Genomic DNA, 16,683 nt, shown 5'->3' with positions numbered 1-16,683 from the left:
ACTCAAGGACATGCAGACATAAATCAGCTGTAACATGAAATCCACTTTATTTTTATTAGCAAATAATATTTGAAAGTCACAAAGGATTCTCTCCTCTCTCTCTCTTCTACCTCACACAACCTTCAGTATCTCCACCTCCATCTCCTTATCTCCTCCATCTTCTCCTTTATCTGCCCTTATTGAGCACAAACACACTCATACATTCTGATTGGACAGAACTGTGACTTTAACCTTGAGCAGGACAAAAGCTGCTGTTTGGAAGAAACCAAGAAGAACATCCTGTATTTAAGATGTGGGTTTGGATCTGTCTGCACACTTTCCACGGTAAGAAATGAGATGCAAAAGCAGAGGATTGATGTGAAACGGATTCTTTTTCTGTGACATTTAACTTTAATTGCAGATCAGGAAGTTTATGATATTGTATTTTGTAGGCCGTTTGAAAATGTTTTTTTCAGATGCAAAAATGCTGAATTCTGCAGACACGCCTCAAAAGATCTCACTCGTATCAAGTCATTGTTTCTACTGCAGTGACCCGCCTTGTTCTTTCTTAATTCAAGATACAGACAATTCTTCAAAGCTCAGGTTTGTGTCCGTTAACCTCAGATAAAAAGTGTTTGTGTCCTGTATGTTGTATGCAGCTTTAAAAACACTAAGAGATAAATAAAACCCAATGAAGTTCATGATACCATCACTCTGCTTTACAGTCACACATTGCAGTCGCTTTAAACCCAGAAGAGTACAGAAGAGTACAGGCCATAATCATCAGTCTGTAAAGTCTTTACTTGACGTTTTATTTCTTGTTTCTTGTCGTCATTTCTTCTTCTCTTCTGCAGATCGTTACATGATGTCATGCTGGTGCTGCGTCGACTCGCTGACAACCTGGAGGGCAGGAAACACAACAGTCAGTCGACTTTAAAAGATATAAATGCCGAAAGAGAGATGAAGACACGGTGTGGCATCAGCTCACGGGTTCTCTGTCTGAAGAAAAGCTTCTCATGTTAAAGTGAAAGAGCCTTGTGCCGTGTGTGCTGCTCACAGCTGAGGATAATGAAAAGTAATGGTAGATGATGGACAAACAGCTCCAGGAGCTCCTCACATGTGATCTGAGGAGCTCAGCTGGCAGCATTTGAAGTTTCCAGAAGGTTCACTCGCTCATGTCCAGAAAGTATGAAATGATCACAGCAGCAAGCTGGCATTCTGAATGTATTCATCTTTACTGTTCCTTGAATTAAAACTCCTCTATTTCAAGTAGTTTTCTCTGTGATGTTGTTGTTGTTTTTGCTACAAACTTGCTCATGTTGTTCTTTTTCTTTTTGTTTCTTTGTGTTAATATTGTATTGTTGTATCGGTTTATTCGTTATATTAAAATAAGGGAGAGAGAAGATGTGGGACAAGTTGCTCTTCAAGTATTAGTTAGCTCTCTAAAATATATATCGTAAAGAACCTCTGCCAGTGGCTTATACATATATATTATATCATTTTAAAAGAATCTGATTTCTGTTGGATGCGGGTTGAAATACTTTATATCACATGTTAAGATAATAAGAAGTGAGGGCTTGGCAGAGACATGTCTTCCATCCTTGATCAAAGTCAGCAGGGCTGCATCCGAGATATTGTGGAGGGAACAAAGAGCAGCCATGACTTGTGGGAACACGCCTGTGATGTATGTTTTCCACAGAAGCTGTGGGTGTCGCGTGTTTCCAGTCTGGGACAGGATGCTTGGATGCCGCTCTTCGGCTCAGCTAGTCGCTGCATGTCGTTCAGATGTGTTTTCTTGGAAGCGTCACAAATATCTCCGGAGTAATGTGAAGAATGTCGTGATGCCAGGTCCCCACTCTTTAAGTGTTGAGTTTGTAAAAGCACTAGATATTGTTCATATAGCACTGACCCATAATACGGATCAATGTAACTGTAGACCCATTAGTTTAAAAGTGTCCCATTGATCTGTACTGAATCTAAATCCTTTTATTCTACACTTCTTAAAAACACATTTTCTCAGGATGTGTTCCTTCGTTTAGTCGATGATGAAGAAAGACAGGAATGACTGAATACTGACAGATTCTTCTGAAGCACAGTACTACATTTTATAGAAGCTACATTTGTGTACATGTCTCCTGCAGTACTCTTGCTCGTCGCTGTGTGTTGTACCTCTCCGTCGCGGGTCTCGATGGTCTTGATGAGAACGGTTTTCTTTGAATGCAGCTCAGAGGAGCGCTGCTGGTGCTCGGGGCTGGTCTCTGTTTAAACACATGGAAGATCATCATCCACTCCCACTGAGGTTAATGACATGTTGTTCAGTGCAAAAAACACAAGACGCATGCAGGTATATCAAAGTTTAAAGTCATCCTAACATACAATGAGGATCTGCCCGTTAGGGAACTTCTAAATCCATCTTGATGTATCTGAAGCACAACATGAACCCATTTGTGGCATAGATAAACTAATCTAACCTTTATAATCAGACTTTTTATATTTTGTTTTGCTTATTCTATCATGTTGTGCTTCTGCTGGAATCCCATGGTGTCATTTAAATGATGAAGCTCCATCTGCAGGTGAAGTGCATTGTGGGCGAGGACAGACTCTGTGTGTCCTCTAGTGGTGTGTTCAGGTTACAGCAGGTGTGTTCGTACCTCTGAAGCTCAGGGTGGAGAAGCTCTGCACAGGCAAGGTAATCCTGCAAAGACAGAAGTACAAATGTTATTTATGGGCAGTACTAAGTAGCCATACTTCTGCCATTTAATTTGTATAAAACATTGTTTTAAGGCTGCCTGCGTGCTTTTAAAACATGCTTTTAAAACCAGATTGAATTTGGTTCTAACTTATTGAACTTAACATTAAAACTCTTTTTACACAAAACACACATGCAGCAAGTCTTAAAATCCTCATTGTCTTAAAACTGATTTGAAGTTTGTCTTTGTTCCTGGACTCCAGCATCACCTGCTCTCCTCCCCTTCCAGCAGCTTCCTGTAGGTGGCGATCTCCACATCCAGCGCCATCTTGACGTTGAGCAGGTCCTGGTACTCCCGGAGGTGGCGCGCCATCTCGTCCTTCATGTTGGCGATCTCCGCCTCCAGCCGGGCGATGGTGTCCTGGAAGCCGCCGGCCTCGCGACTGTGGCGGTCCTCCATGTCCCTCATCTGCCTCATCAGGGACTCATTCTGGATTTGTCAAAGAGACAAATCTGAAATGAGAAACACCTGGGACAGCTTATGCATGTGTGTGTGTGTGTGTGTGTGTGTGTGTGTGTGTGTGTGTGTGTGTGTGTGTGTGAGAGACACATACGGTGCCTTTGAGTGAGTCGATCTCGCAGGTGTAGGACTGGATCTGGTGTCTGAACTCCATGGTCTCCTGCCGGGCCTGCTTCAGTGCCTCGTTGTTTTTATTCACTGCCTGGTTCAGGTCGGACACCTGCAGAGACAAAGGTCTCCGGTCACACCATGTCCTAATCTTTTAAAAACCCACCATGTTGCAGCGATATCTCTCACCTTCGACTTGTACCAATCCTCGGCCTCGGAGATGTTCTTGGCGGCGATGCCCTCGTACTGGGATCTGATGTCCCGCAGCGCCGCCGTCAGGTCCGGTTTAGACATGTCCATCTGGATTTGCACCTGAGACTCCTGCATCTGCATCTGCAGCTCGCGGATCTCCTGCAGGAGGAGGAGGAGGAGGAGGAGGGAGAGAGGTCCGGTTAGAGTGGGAGAGAGGAGGCTGTGCATTTTTTTTTGTAGAGCACAGAAGGGATTAGTTTTGCATGCAGTGTGTTTGGTTTGTGCACATGTGGGAATCAGAGTAACAACCACAGAAGGCTACTGTTGAAGCAGGCTGGTAACACCTCAGAGAGTACGAGTAATCAATCAGAACACAAAGGGCAACACGCTTCAACAACTACACAATGTTTGTATAAGGACACGGCAGGATGTCTGCAAACCTCGACTACTTCTTCTGTCCGGACGACACGTCCAGTGTGTGTTTTAAAAGCTCTGAGTGTTTGTGTGAATACTTGGACTTGGACCGGTCCAAGGGACGCTTTGGCTTCTCTGCTCAGCGGCAGTGGTTGTTGCTCTGTGATCATCCTGTGTCACCTGATACCAATCCTACAGAAACACCAGTAATCACTCTACGCGAGCAACCACTTGGCTTTGGCATCATGTAGCAAGTCTTATCAGTGTCCAGGCTGGTTGCACACACACACACACACACACACACACACACACACACACACACACACACACACACACACGTCTCAGCTTACAGGCCTCTGCTGTTCAGTGACGTGGAGTGCGTCTGCTGTGGGAGATTTCAGTGATCTGCTGCAGCATTGCTCAGGCCTGCTGCCAACATACAAGCTTTGAGTGTGAAACTGTATACTTCTACAATCTGTTTGTCATCACACACACACACACACACACACACACACACACACACACACACACACACACACACACACACACACACACATATAACAGATAAATGCAGCACAGTCACACAGAATACAAACTCAACAGACAATCAAACAAACCCTTTGAGCTTTGTATCCTTAATAATCTTGAGACAATCCTCTGTGCATTATTTGACACCTGTATAATATTTGTACTTGTGAGCAGAGAGACAGAAGGAGGAGGAGGAGGAGGAGGAAGAGAGCACCTCTTCGTGGATCTTCTTCAGGAACACGATCTCCTCCTGCAGCGTCTCGATGCGCCTCTCCAGGTCCAGACGAGCCAGAGTAGCAGCATCCACATCCTGCAACAATGTGCTGAGTCAGTTGTGATATTAAAAGTGAGTAGATATTATTTTGTTCAAGTTAAGTGAACGTCCACTGCTGTTTCTGAATTCAATGAATCAGCATTAGTTCTTCAAAACTACATCCTGTCCCCCTCATGTTAAAGTACACTTATTCACGTCTTTGATCGGAGTACTTGTAAGTACTTCTGCAGTAATACACAGTACCAACAGTGATGCACGAGGGACTCACCGCCCTGAAAGCAGCCAGGTTGTTTTCTGCGTCCTCTTTTTGGAGAATCTCCTCCTGGAGTCTGGAGGAAGTGATGAGAGACACTCACACCATGAATAATATAAGTTAGCTGTTTAAATGTACTTTATTCATATTCTGCAGAAATCCACTGTGCATAAATAGATTTAACTGTAAATAGAGTTCCTCTATTTATAAAATACACGATGGATGATGAGGTCCTGATTACTAATAATTATTATTATTTTAAGTTGATCTTAAGTTGGTTTCATCTGAGAAATAAACGTCTAAATCTTGTTGGTTGTGATAACAGAAGCTCATTGTATTTATTAAACCAGGAAATTCAAAGTCTCACTTAATGTTACAGAAATACAACTAATAAAAAAACAGATGTGAGAACTCTTACAATCCCTATTAAAGGACCTTCCAGTAATTCTTTAATATTTAATAATTAATCACAGTAGCATGTCTCCTCTCTGAGTCTTACAACGTAAACCACAGAGACAGAGGACAGATCATTAGAGTCCTTCAGATATGTGGGAGCTCTTTCCTCTCCTTTTATAGAAGAGCACAGTGTAAACATGCTGCGTGTGTGTGTGTGTGTGTGTGTGTGTGTGTGTGTGTGTGTGTGTGTGTGTGTGTGTGTGTGTGATGAGCTCTGACTTTGGTAAGAACACACACACACACACACACACACACACACAAATCATCCATCATGTTTATAAGCATCCCAGAGATTAAGAAACTAGAAACTCTGTTTTTGCAGCAGTTTTAGATTCAGTGTTTTGCTCATGGGCCCTTCAACAGGACAACGACTATATGCAGGAAGTAGAGCTCATTGTTGGGTGTAAATGTGAGATGCAGACTGGTGTAAACCTGCTTTAGAAGCATCAGTCTTTTTCAAAATGCAGCTCACTCTGCTACTACTGCATCAAAACTAATATTCCAGTATAATAATGTAACATACTGCATAATGACATTTGAATCCTTAAAAACGGGGTTTAAAGAGACTTCCTGTCAGGTCCTGATATTTCATCACCACATCCACACTTTGTTTCATCTTCATGAGGTCATCAGCAGATATTTCTTAATCTGCTTGACTTATTCTCTCCCTGTTTTACTTTTAACGTCAAACTACATCTTAAAGTCGGCGTTTTCACATCTTTTAGTTCATTTTTTCTCCTCTAAATTGCTGTAAAATCTTTGTCGTATTTACACACAAAGGTTCTCTCACTTACAAACACACATCAATACACACATAACCCTACTCTAAACCATTTAACACGCACACACACACACAGCTCTTCTTAAAGAAACACACACGGCGTCTTGCCCCTCCCACCTGAGTTTGAGCTTGTCCACGTCGTCGACCAGGTTGTCCCGCTCCACTTCTATACGGGACCTCTGATTGGTCAGGATCTCCACCTGCCTCCTCAGCTCGCTCATCTCCTCCTCGTACAGGTCGGCGATGCGCGTTGGCTCGCGGCCTCGGAGCCGCTCCACCTCCACCGCCAGCGTCTGGTTCTGCTGCTCCAGGAAGCGGACCTTCTCGATGTAGCTGGCGAAGCGGTCGTTCAGGTGCTGCAGCTCCACCTTCTCGTTGGTCCGCGTGGTCAGGAATTCCTGGTTCACAGCGTCGGCCAGGTTGAAGTCCAGCGTCTCGCCCATGCCGCCGTAGGAGCGCCCGATGGAGGCCCGGGATGTCATCAGGGGCTTCCCGTAAGAGCTGGAGGAGACCCGGTAGGCCGGTGTTGAGCTGCTCCGGGTCACCTCATAGACCCTGGAGGAGAGGTGGCCCCCACCACCGCCGCTGTGGCCCAGCAGCGAGCGGTTGAGGGAGGGCGAGGCGTAGGTGCCGTGGCCAAAGTGGCGGCGGTAGGAGGAGGCGGTTTGGGCTGAGGAGCTGTAGGAGGCCATGGTGGAAGACACGGAAAGCCTGGCGGGGGCTGCTGCAGAGGGGAGCACTGAAGAAGAACTTACTGCCCCTGGCTTTTGTAGTCCCCCCCTCCTCCCTGTGACCTGCCCCTCCCTCTCTCTCTCTCTGTCACCTTCCTTTTCTACTTTACCATCTCTTCATCTACTCCCTCATTCTTCTCCCCTCCATGCATCCCTCTCAACCTACCGCTTCATTCTTTATTTCATTTTCCATCTTTCTCTTTTGTCTCTCGACCACTTTCTCATGTTCTTCTTCAGCACCAAATGATGTGACGTCATACCTCCTAAAAATCATTTCAGATATCTGTGACGCTGAGCATTCGTACACAAACTGATGAGGATGTTAAGCCTTTAGATCCAAACCCAACAGCTGGACGACGATGGAAGAAAATGGGACATATTGTACCTTTCATAAGGCCAAATAACCAGAACACACATACAGAAGTAAAGTAAGAAAGATTTTATCCTCGGTCCCGACAATCCCAAGGTACAGAGTGAAATGAACCTCTTCACGTTACAAAACGATCCTCGAGGAACGTGCAAAGCCTAAAGCGGTAGCTTATGAATGACATGGCCATGAATGGAAGTTAAAGAAGGTTCAACTCTCTGCCGGGTCTTCTCCTAAAGCCCTGTGAGTCAGGACCCCGCTGTGCCAACACAGTGGTCTCATTCAGTGAATAGGTTTTGATAGAGCGCTGATGTTGGACTGAACATGCTGTAAAGTGGTGAGGTGATGAATGCACTCCAAAAGTAATCAAATGCAGATGGCCAATGTCAAAACACTCCTGCGACGTGCATTGCAAGATAATGCTGCAATGCGTTGCTGCAAAACGTACGCTAAGTTCAACTCTACATTTCTACTTTGTGTTCTTCTGCATCATAACGCTGGTTGTTCTAACGCACAGCTCTGTGTGACGCTGTGCTGTGCTTGTGAGGGAGCTACAGTACATGTGCTGCAGGAGGGCCGGTGTCAGGTTCAGGTTCAGGTTTAGGCAGGGGGGATACATGTTGATGAGGAAACAGTATATTTGAGTAACATACTATGTTGTACTATAACACAGGATTGTAACACTCTGGAGAGTTATACGGCAGCCAGGAGTGATTGACCAACGTGGCACCTTGCAGTACATGCTTTTTTGGAGTCCTCTGCATTAACAACTCTGAACGTAACCAGACCTGAACCACAGTGACAAGTAGTATGCAGGGTCTAGAGGGTGATGACGAACAACCTGTTTGAGAAATCCTCTTCCCCGGTCTGTGATCTCACAACATAACGATGTGAGGATGCGAGGACGGTGGCTGTGAAGACTCTGCGTCGTCCTCACATGGTGAGGCAGTGCAGCTTGTTAATGACGGCGCCTGAGGGGGGGGGGGGGGGGGGGGGGCGCTTTGACTAACCTGCCTTAAAAAGGAGAACTATCCCATCCTGAGCGATGAACAGCGTGTCCCTGCAGGCGTTCTCTGAGCAGGAGAAAGCCCACATCCCCAAACAATAAGTGCCATCAATGATGACAGCGCTAGAGTGTGTGACAAAGGGAGGTTTCTCTCTGCCAGCGGACAAGCTGGACTCCAACGTGCTCTGAGTCATGTTGCTAAAAAGGTGTTTAAAGGGAAGAAGAACACGTTCACACGTTCACACAGCTGAAGGTATTTTCATTAAAACACAGACTATTTAAATCAAATCAGCTGCAAAATCTGTGGGCTGCAAACACTTTATTTCAAACGTTCTTATTATAATAACACACATTGTATATTTACACAGATATGTAGAAGAGTGCACACTGAATTTCATCTCCAGCCACTGCAGCTGTTTATATAAAGAACTAACGTATTAAAACATCTACAAGATTCTTATAGTTTTCATTTGTCTTGTTGTTGTTGTTTGAGTCTAAGCTGTAGACTCATTCTGTGGTTTAAAGGCTGCAGTTTATTGCTGAACTCCAGTGAGGTTTGGGGATTCACAGGACGCGTATTTGAACGTGTCACATCACACTACTGCTGCCTCGAACGTCAGCTGGAGACAGAGCTGTGTGACATCCTGCAGCAGTGAAGGATGAATAGACCTTCTCACTGCTGACGCTCTGGCTTATGCAGGTGTAGCTCATTTCCTTTGTGAACGCTGTGATTCATCCAGGTGTGCCTGCTCACTGTCGTTACTCCTGTCAAATGTCCACCATGAGAACCTAAAAAAACCTAAATACGTGAGTCCTCTTAGTTATATTTCTAAGGGTTTCTGGCTTAAATGTCTTCCCAGTGTGCAAAATATGTTACAAACAAATAGATTACAATGCATCAATGCACATGCAATAAATAACTGTTATTGTCTTGGCTTGAATGTAGAGATGTTAGTTTTAATCTCACAAATTTAGTGATTTAACTGATTTAGTGATTGAACTGATTTAGTTCATGAAACAGTCCATGATGGAGTCTGCAGGCTGTATCTACATATTTTGGACCACAGTCCTGGTGTGCTATTACCATTAAAACCATTATAGGTTCTGACTACATTCTCATATAGTGAGATCCCATAGTTCAACACTCCCACTGCTGCTCCTCGACTGCAGCCTGTTGCTCTCACGTCTATTAATAGAGCGTGTGTGTGTGTGTGTGTGTGTGTGTGTGTGTGTTCTCATCCCCCTGGGCTTCCTCAACAGCAGGAGAGGCACTGTGAGCTGACAGCTGATATAAACATCTCTTCATCGTTTTCAGACTCTCCTCTTCTTCCTCCCTCCTCCCTCGTTCTTCAGGACTATGTAAGGCTGGTTCCTGTGGTGGAGCAGTGATGAATGGCTGCATCTGGGGGAATAAGAAGTAAACGAATATGAGTAACAAAGACAGATAGAGAGGGGTCTTTGGATACAAATATGAATAAAGTGAAATCAGAGAGAAAGAGCATTCTATTATATTTATTATTTGGCTATATTACCACTAGAAATGAGTGCTTTGTCTGCACTGCTGGTTAGATGCTGAACTGCATTGCTTGCTGCCTCCATAATATAAATATAATAAATCGAAAATAACTAATGTGTCTCCTGCTTCTCTAGTTTCTTCTTCTGGGGAGGGACAGGAAGCTAAAGGTGGATAATGTGTGTGGGCTCGTGAAACATCTATCAGTTGTAATTACACCGCCTGGCCGCTAGATGTCATTGTGGCGCTGTGGCTGAAAAGAAACAGCGCCTGCTTCTCTATCGGTCTGCAGTCAGCAAATCTATATCCGCCTGTCATTACTCTGCCATAGCGCCGGGAGTTCATAGTTTGACAGTGCAATTAATGCAGGTAAGTGCCATAAACAATGATTGTTGTCGCTGCGGTACGTGGAGGCGTTGCTCCCGCACAGAGAGCTGCTTTGACTTTGACCAGCGTAGGAAGAGGAGCGAAGAAGAAGAGGCAGAGAGCTCGAGTTGCAGGTTAGCTAGGTTAGCGGTGCGTCCTTTATCGGACAACCTATGGCGTTAGCGTAATAATGACAACTTTATTACTAATTTAATTTGCTACTCATTGTGTTATTGTTTATATATCTGGCGTTATGAAAGTAGAGAAGGACAGATTTGAATCTCGCGATTAGTGTCCGAACTTGTAACTTGTAGCCGGCTAGCTGCTAGCTTAGCTGTCTGTTTGTTTCTGTTGAACTTGTGCTGACTCTCCACTTCTCCATTTCTGCTCTTTCTTTCTCCAGGCTTTGATCATGAAGAGCTCCAAAGAGGCCGTGCAGTCAGCAGCCAAAGAGTTTCTGCAGTTTGTGAACAAAGGGGTGTCTCCGTACCACGGTAAAGACTGCAGACTTCAGACCAATACTTCTTATTCTGTGTAAAACTGACAGTGGTGGAAAGTAAAAGTACAAATACCACATTGGTAAAAAGTAGTGCATTCAAAACCTTACTTCCTGTAAGTAAAAGTAACCTTATTAAGTATCAACAACAGAAAGTAGAATGTCCTCTGTCAGTGTTTAGTTATGATGCAGATGTGATTACTGCTGCATGGTGTTGTTTCATGGGTCATGCATTAATGCTGTAGATGTAACGGTGTCACATGTTTGAGACTAACAGCTCAGACCAGACGGAGAGTTGTGTTTGAAAGCAAAGACACCAATAACCTGCCAGATGTTTGCAGTGTGACATGAAGGTCTCTTCCGTCAGCGGTGAGAACAAAGAGACGAGCGTGTGTTTGCATCAAGAAGGTGCTGAGTCGAGACTTTGCGCTTGAGATAAGATAACGTTTCTGCAGATGAATCAGATGTTTCATAACGTCTCCTACCTTTGCACTGTGGCCTGTAGTTCCCCACAGAGAGAGTCTTAACTGAGCAATAAAAGACAATAAAACAAATCAATAAAAAGCTTCTTCTGGTCAGAGGAGCAAAGACTTCCACCAGTTACTGTTGAAAAGCTGATAAATGATTCAGCCAGACCGGTGGAACTACTTCCAGCTTGAATGGAAAGTGACTGACTTTTAGAAGGCCAGTAAACGTGTGGTGTTGTCTCTTGTGTTCGTCCCTGTAGTGGTTGAAGAATGCAGGCGGCGTCTGCTGCAGGCGGGCTTCATCGAGCTGAAGGAGTCGCAGCAGTGGGACATCAAGCCGTCCAGCAAGGTGTGTTCATGGTCCTCTGTGAGAGCAAAGTGTCACATTAGCTGCTCACAGTGAAGATGCATCGCCTCCTTTATCAAAAGCTGTATAACTAGGACTGGATATTTGAATCCCGTCCTCTGCTCTCTTCAGTACTTCGTGACCAGGAACTTCTCCAGCCTCATCGCCTTCGCTGTGGGCGGACGCTTCCTGCCAGGAAACGGCTTCTCCATGATCGGCGCCCACACAGACAGCCCCTGCCTCAGGGTGAGAGCCCGCCCACGTCCACCTGTCAATCACAATCTCACGCTTCCTTGCATCCCTAGAAGGCAGCGAGGATGCTCTCCTAGTTTGTAAAATCCTCTGCTGCCGAAGCTCAACAGAACCGAGAAGCAGTTCAGCCGTGAGACGCATTCTTAATGTGTCTCCCTCTCATGTTTGAGCTCCTTTCTTTGTTATATTAGATGCTGAAGAACCTCGTCTTTATCACATCGTTAACATTTGATTCTCTCTTTGTGCTTCAGGTGAAGCCGAGGTCCAAGAGGACGAAGCAGGGCTGTCTGCAGGTCGGGGTGGAGTGCTACGGCGGAGGCATCTGGAACACCTGGTTCGACCGTGACCTAACCATCGCCGGCCGCGTTATGATCAAGGTACCACGATCATAGTCACCAGCGTTTAATTTAAGCACAACTACTGTAAAAGCTGTACAGTTTTAAGTGCTACAGTACTGTACTACAGTACTGTAGGATCTGTGTTTTATTTTGAAAAGAAACCCAAATTAAAATGAGATGAAATAAGATGTTTTCAGTTTAAAAATCTAGTTTCTTTCTGCTTTCTTATCTCTTTTTTTGTTAAATATTCGTCAGTAGAATAGGCTTTATTGTGAGATCTTTCTGGTGTGTGTGTGTGTGTGTGTGTGTGTGTGTGTGTGTGTGTGTGTGTGTGTCCTCCAGACTGACGGCCGGCTGGTTCACCGGCTGTTTCACGTGTCCCGGCCGCTGCTCAGAATCCCTCACCTGGCCATCCACCTGCAGAGAGACGTGAACGACTCCTTCGGCCCCAACAAGGAGAACCACCTGTCAGTAAACATGGCCGCTCAGGGGATTCATTCAAAGACTTCTACATGTTGAGTTCGGAGACGAAAAGAATAGAAACATGACCGCAGATTGTGGTAGACATTAAGTAGATTAAAAGTGTGGAAACAAGCAAGGAGAATGACACAAACAGAGTTTAATAGAAATTGAGACGAGAGATACGCTGTGTCGCTCAGTTTGACCATGGAGTTTGTGCCACCCTCGTTATGTTTATGTTTTTGTGTTTCTCAGCGTGCCGATCATCGCCACCGTCGTCCAGGAGGAGCTGGAGACGGGCTGTGCGTCCTCTGGAGATGCTAGCTGTGCTGTCAACACGGTGAAACAGACACATCTGGTCTCCTGACATCTGTAGAACTACACATCTAAGCATGTAGTCTCTGTCAGCCTCTCTGTCTGTCTCTTATGGCTGATTTTCTACCAAATTTGAAAGTTTGTGTTGCGTCATCCCTCTGCAGGCGGAGAAGCACCACCCGGCTCTGGTGAAGGTGCTGTGTTCGGAGCTGGGCGTCGAGCCTGAAGCCCTGCTGGACTTTGAGCTCTGTCTGGCCGACACTCAGCCCGCGGTGAGTCCACAAGTAATCCATTGACTTCCTGTCACCTGCAATGATCCGCTTTAACCCCCTACAGCAGCAGAATCTCTTATAGTTATGAACAAAGCAGAAACACTGCCACCGAATCTAGAAAAAGTGATATTTCATTTGTTTATTTCATGAATACTTGTGGAGGAGAAACAGATTTGATGAGTTGCTGAAATAGAAATGCTAAAATCGTTCTCACTTTTCTTGTTGAAGTGGTCGTCACGTTCTTCTTCTCTTCTCTCTGCAGGCGTTGGGAGGAGTGTACGAAGAGTTCATTTACTCCGCTCGTCTGGACAACCTCCACAGCTGCTACTGCGCCCTGCAGGTCAGACTCCATCTTCTTCTTCTTCTTCTTCTTGAGTCTGTGTTCGTCATATCTAACCACAGCTGTGCTTCTCTTTCTGCCTGTCAGGCGCTGCTGGAGTCGTGCTCAGGAGACTCTCTGGACAAAGACCCCAACGTCCGCATGATCACTCTGTACGACAACGAAGAGGTGAGTGTGATCGAGGGCCTCCTAAGCAGCTGTTTGGGAGTCAAACCACATCTGGATTCATGATTGTTGTGCACTTTGTCATCTTGAACACAGATTTAAACTAAATTCACAACTCTGTGGAAGACAGAGACTGAAAAACGTGTGTATGTGTGTGTGCTGCAGGTGGGATCAGAGAGCGCTCAGGGGGCTCAGTCCAACCTGACGGAGCTCATCCTCAGCCGCCTCTCCGCCTCCGCCTCCAACCTCATGGCCTTCCAGCAGGCGGCGCCGCTGTCCTTCATGATCAGCGCCGACATGGCGCACGCTGTGCACCCCAACTACCAGTCAGTGGTTCCGTCTGCTGTGAACACAGACGACTCTCCTCTCTGTGGCATTAAATCTACTTTGTTTGACATGTTGTTTTGTACATTATATACATTTTGTAAAATGTTCTTCTCAGGGAGAAGCACGAGGAGAACCATCGTCCCTCTTTCCACAAGGTGAAGAGATTATTTAACGTCTTCATTCATTCAGATGCTTTTTGAGGAGCAGTGGTCGGTGTTTTCCACCGACATGATGAAAAGCACACTTCAGATCAATACGACGTTTCTAACGCTCACGTCTTGACTTCAGGGTCCAGTGATCAAGTTCAACAGCAACCAGCGCTACGCTACAACGGCCGTCACCGCCTCCGTAGTCAGGGAGGTCGCCGGCCGGGTCGGCGTGCCGCTGCAGGTACAGCGTGTGTGTGTGTGTGTGTGTGTGTGTGTGTGTGTGTGTGTGTGTGTGTGTGTGTGTGTGTGTGTGTGTGTGTGTGTGTGTGTGTGTGTGTGTGTGTGTGTGTGTGTGTGTGTGTCGTGAGTCACTCGGCAGAGAACACAGATCTCTTAGCAACGTGTCGGGCGGCTCCAGGACGACACGGAGAATAAAAGAGAAGAATTGATGTGTGACGGTAATTAATGTGCGAAAACAAGAAACGTTTCTATCAGGCTGGAGAATATCTGTACTTATGAGTGCACAGTTCCATAATAATACTGTAAAAACCTAAAGGGGTTTAAATCTTGAACTTAATCGTAACATTTCTATAAACTTAGTTGCAACGCAGTGAGGAATATCAAGTTGAAGCACTTCTGCAGTCTGAAACAGAAGGACAGAAGACGAGCGGTGCACAGTTACACTACCAGGCCTCCCAACAGACCTCTGGACTTCCTCTGAGGAGGAGGTGAAGGGAGGAGGAGCAGTTGGAGGTTCAGCTCTGTTTTAAGAACTGCAGCGACAGTGAGGAGCTTCAGCAGCATTTAATCAGGCTAACCTGTTAGTGTGTCTTTAAACCTGCAGACACCCCGACTCCATGAGCCACAGAGACTGTGTGTTCTGTTTAATAATCACTTCATGGTCCTCCTGCAGGATGTGATGGTCCGTAACGACAGCCCCTGTGGAACCACCATTGGACCCATCCTCGCCGCCCGCCTCGGCGTCCCCGTGGTGGACATCGGATCTCCGCAGCTCTCCATGCACTCCATCAGAGAGATGTGCTGCACCTCCAGCGTCCTGCAGAGCACCACCCTCTTCAAGGTAACAGACGAGTCAAAGTGTAACTAACGAGTCAAAGTGTAACAGACGAGTCGTACGAGTAACAGACGAGTCTAACGAGTCAAAGTGTAATGGACGAGTGTAACGAGTCTGTTCAGTAACATGACTGGATTGTCTTTACTACTAACGACCTAGTCTCTAGTCTAAATGTGAGGATTGTTGAACTCTTTTATATCATCAGCTGAAGACGTTTTGGGCCGTTTGAGCAAAACAAGATGTGGACTTTCGGCTCTGAGGACTTTAGGATTCATGTGATGATTGACGGATTAATAATAACAGGAATAATCATCAAATCCAGGTTTATAGTTGTGTTGTTAAGAGCGTGCACGTGCACATAAACAATGCCGGGTTTAAAATACATGTATATCTGAAATGGGCTCTGCACATGTTTCCTGAGAAAGAGAACATGATGAGAGAGGAGAGGATTCACCTCACATTTCTGTTCACGTCCCCGTGAGCTTTGATTGATTCATGAATATTCAATAACTCTTTTCTCCAGATGAGTCCCGACTTCTTCTTCTTTATTTGCTACATTTTCTTTTTCTTCCACGTCGGTGTTTTTAAACCACGCTCCCACCTCCCGTCTGCTCCTCCTGCAGGGTTTCTTCGAGTTGTTCCCCGCAGTTAGGAGCTCGCTGGTCGTCGACTAGAGCCGGGAAGAACGACAACCGATGGAAGCAAAGGATGTCGTTCTCAACATGTGGTGTGTTACTTCAACACATATTGATGGACCGCTGTTAATGTAGACATGTGACAAATCAACACTCATCACTGTACTTCCTCCAAATAAAGGAAATCACACTTCTATCTTTCATATGAACTGAAATTCAAAATAAAGCGTTGAAAGGTTTTTGTCCTCTTTCTGTCAGATGTCTCTTCTGTTTGGTTAATGATCAGGGAGTTCTCATCCTGCAGCAGAAGCTGCTGTGACTTCATTTCACCGCTCAGTTTCAATAAAGCAGTGAGGAGCCACATGTGTCTGGAGAGTCTCTGGCAGGAGGAGGAGGACTTGTGATCCACATGAACCACGTCATGGTGCAGGAGATGGGAACTCCTCCACACTGCAAGAAATGACAGCTTCATCACCTGGTTCATCTGAGACAGTAGCTGGTGATTTTATCAAGTGAAACAAACTGTTGAGACTGTCTGAGTGTGATGATAAAACTGTTCAGTAAATATATTTTAATAAAAGGATCTTGGAGTGCCTTGATGTTTCTCTAAATATCACTAAAATAGAAACACCTGCAGCACACGAGGGTCTGAATCAAACATCAGTTTAATATAATAATTATTATAATAATGTCAGGCCTTCACACATCTTGATCCTCTTCAGTAATAAAGTGACATGGATGAATCACAGTGTTAACAGTGATAAAGGTAAACAGTTGTATAGTAGCTGTAACTACAAACAAAAAGAGAATATTCATTTAGTATTAATGATGAGAAAGCTATACAATGAATAAGTGCTCCACACAGAACCT

At 45.3% G+C, this 16,683-nt stretch overlaps 2 protein-coding genes across 3 annotated transcripts; one reads left to right on the top strand and one right to left on the bottom strand.

Moving 5' to 3' along the window:
- Positions 1–23: 23 nt before the first annotated feature.
- On the bottom strand, positions 24–6,939 carry desmb (desmin b). The gene is made up of 9 exons (XM_068719262.1): positions 6,312–6,939; positions 4,973–5,033; positions 4,645–4,740; positions 3,486–3,647; positions 3,283–3,408; positions 2,938–3,158; positions 2,631–2,674; positions 2,149–2,237; positions 24–879 (listed from the first exon to the last, which is right to left on the bottom strand). Exons 1-9 carry the CDS (start codon positions 6,884–6,886, stop codon positions 838–840), a joined length of 1,416 nt encoding a protein of 471 aa, XP_068575363.1. The 5' UTR covers positions 6,887–6,939; the 3' UTR covers positions 24–837.
- A 3,135-nt stretch (positions 6,940–10,074) lies between these two features.
- dnpep (aspartyl aminopeptidase) lies at positions 10,075–16,052 on the top strand. Of its 2 annotated transcripts, none has more exons than XM_068719406.1 (15): positions 10,075–10,180; positions 10,581–10,671; positions 11,401–11,489; positions 11,619–11,732; positions 11,990–12,115; positions 12,419–12,543; positions 12,791–12,875; positions 13,015–13,122; positions 13,385–13,462; positions 13,550–13,630; positions 13,793–13,953; positions 14,070–14,109; positions 14,243–14,344; positions 15,017–15,184; positions 15,802–16,052. In XM_068719406.1, exons 1-15 carry the CDS (start codon positions 10,175–10,177, stop codon positions 15,850–15,852), a joined length of 1,425 nt encoding a protein of 474 aa, XP_068575507.1. In that variant the 5' UTR covers positions 10,075–10,174; the 3' UTR covers positions 15,853–16,052. The 2 variants fall into 2 exon arrangements, with proteins under 2 accessions (XP_068575507.1, XP_068575508.1); XM_068719407.1 differs by lacking the exon at positions 10,075–10,180 and adding an exon at positions 10,217–10,311.
- The last annotated feature ends 631 nt before the right edge of the window (positions 16,053–16,683 follow it).

This window comes from Cebidichthys violaceus, unplaced genomic scaffold, assembly GCF_023349555.1.
Source record: "Cebidichthys violaceus isolate CVI_PGR_0920_01 unplaced genomic scaffold, fCebVio1.0.p SCAF_24, whole genome shotgun sequence".
In the NCBI taxonomy this organism is placed as follows: Eukaryota; Metazoa; Chordata; class Actinopteri; order Perciformes; family Stichaeidae; genus Cebidichthys; species Cebidichthys violaceus.
Note: the sequence above shows the minus strand (reverse complement) of the source record. Positions and strands in the feature narration are given on the sequence as shown.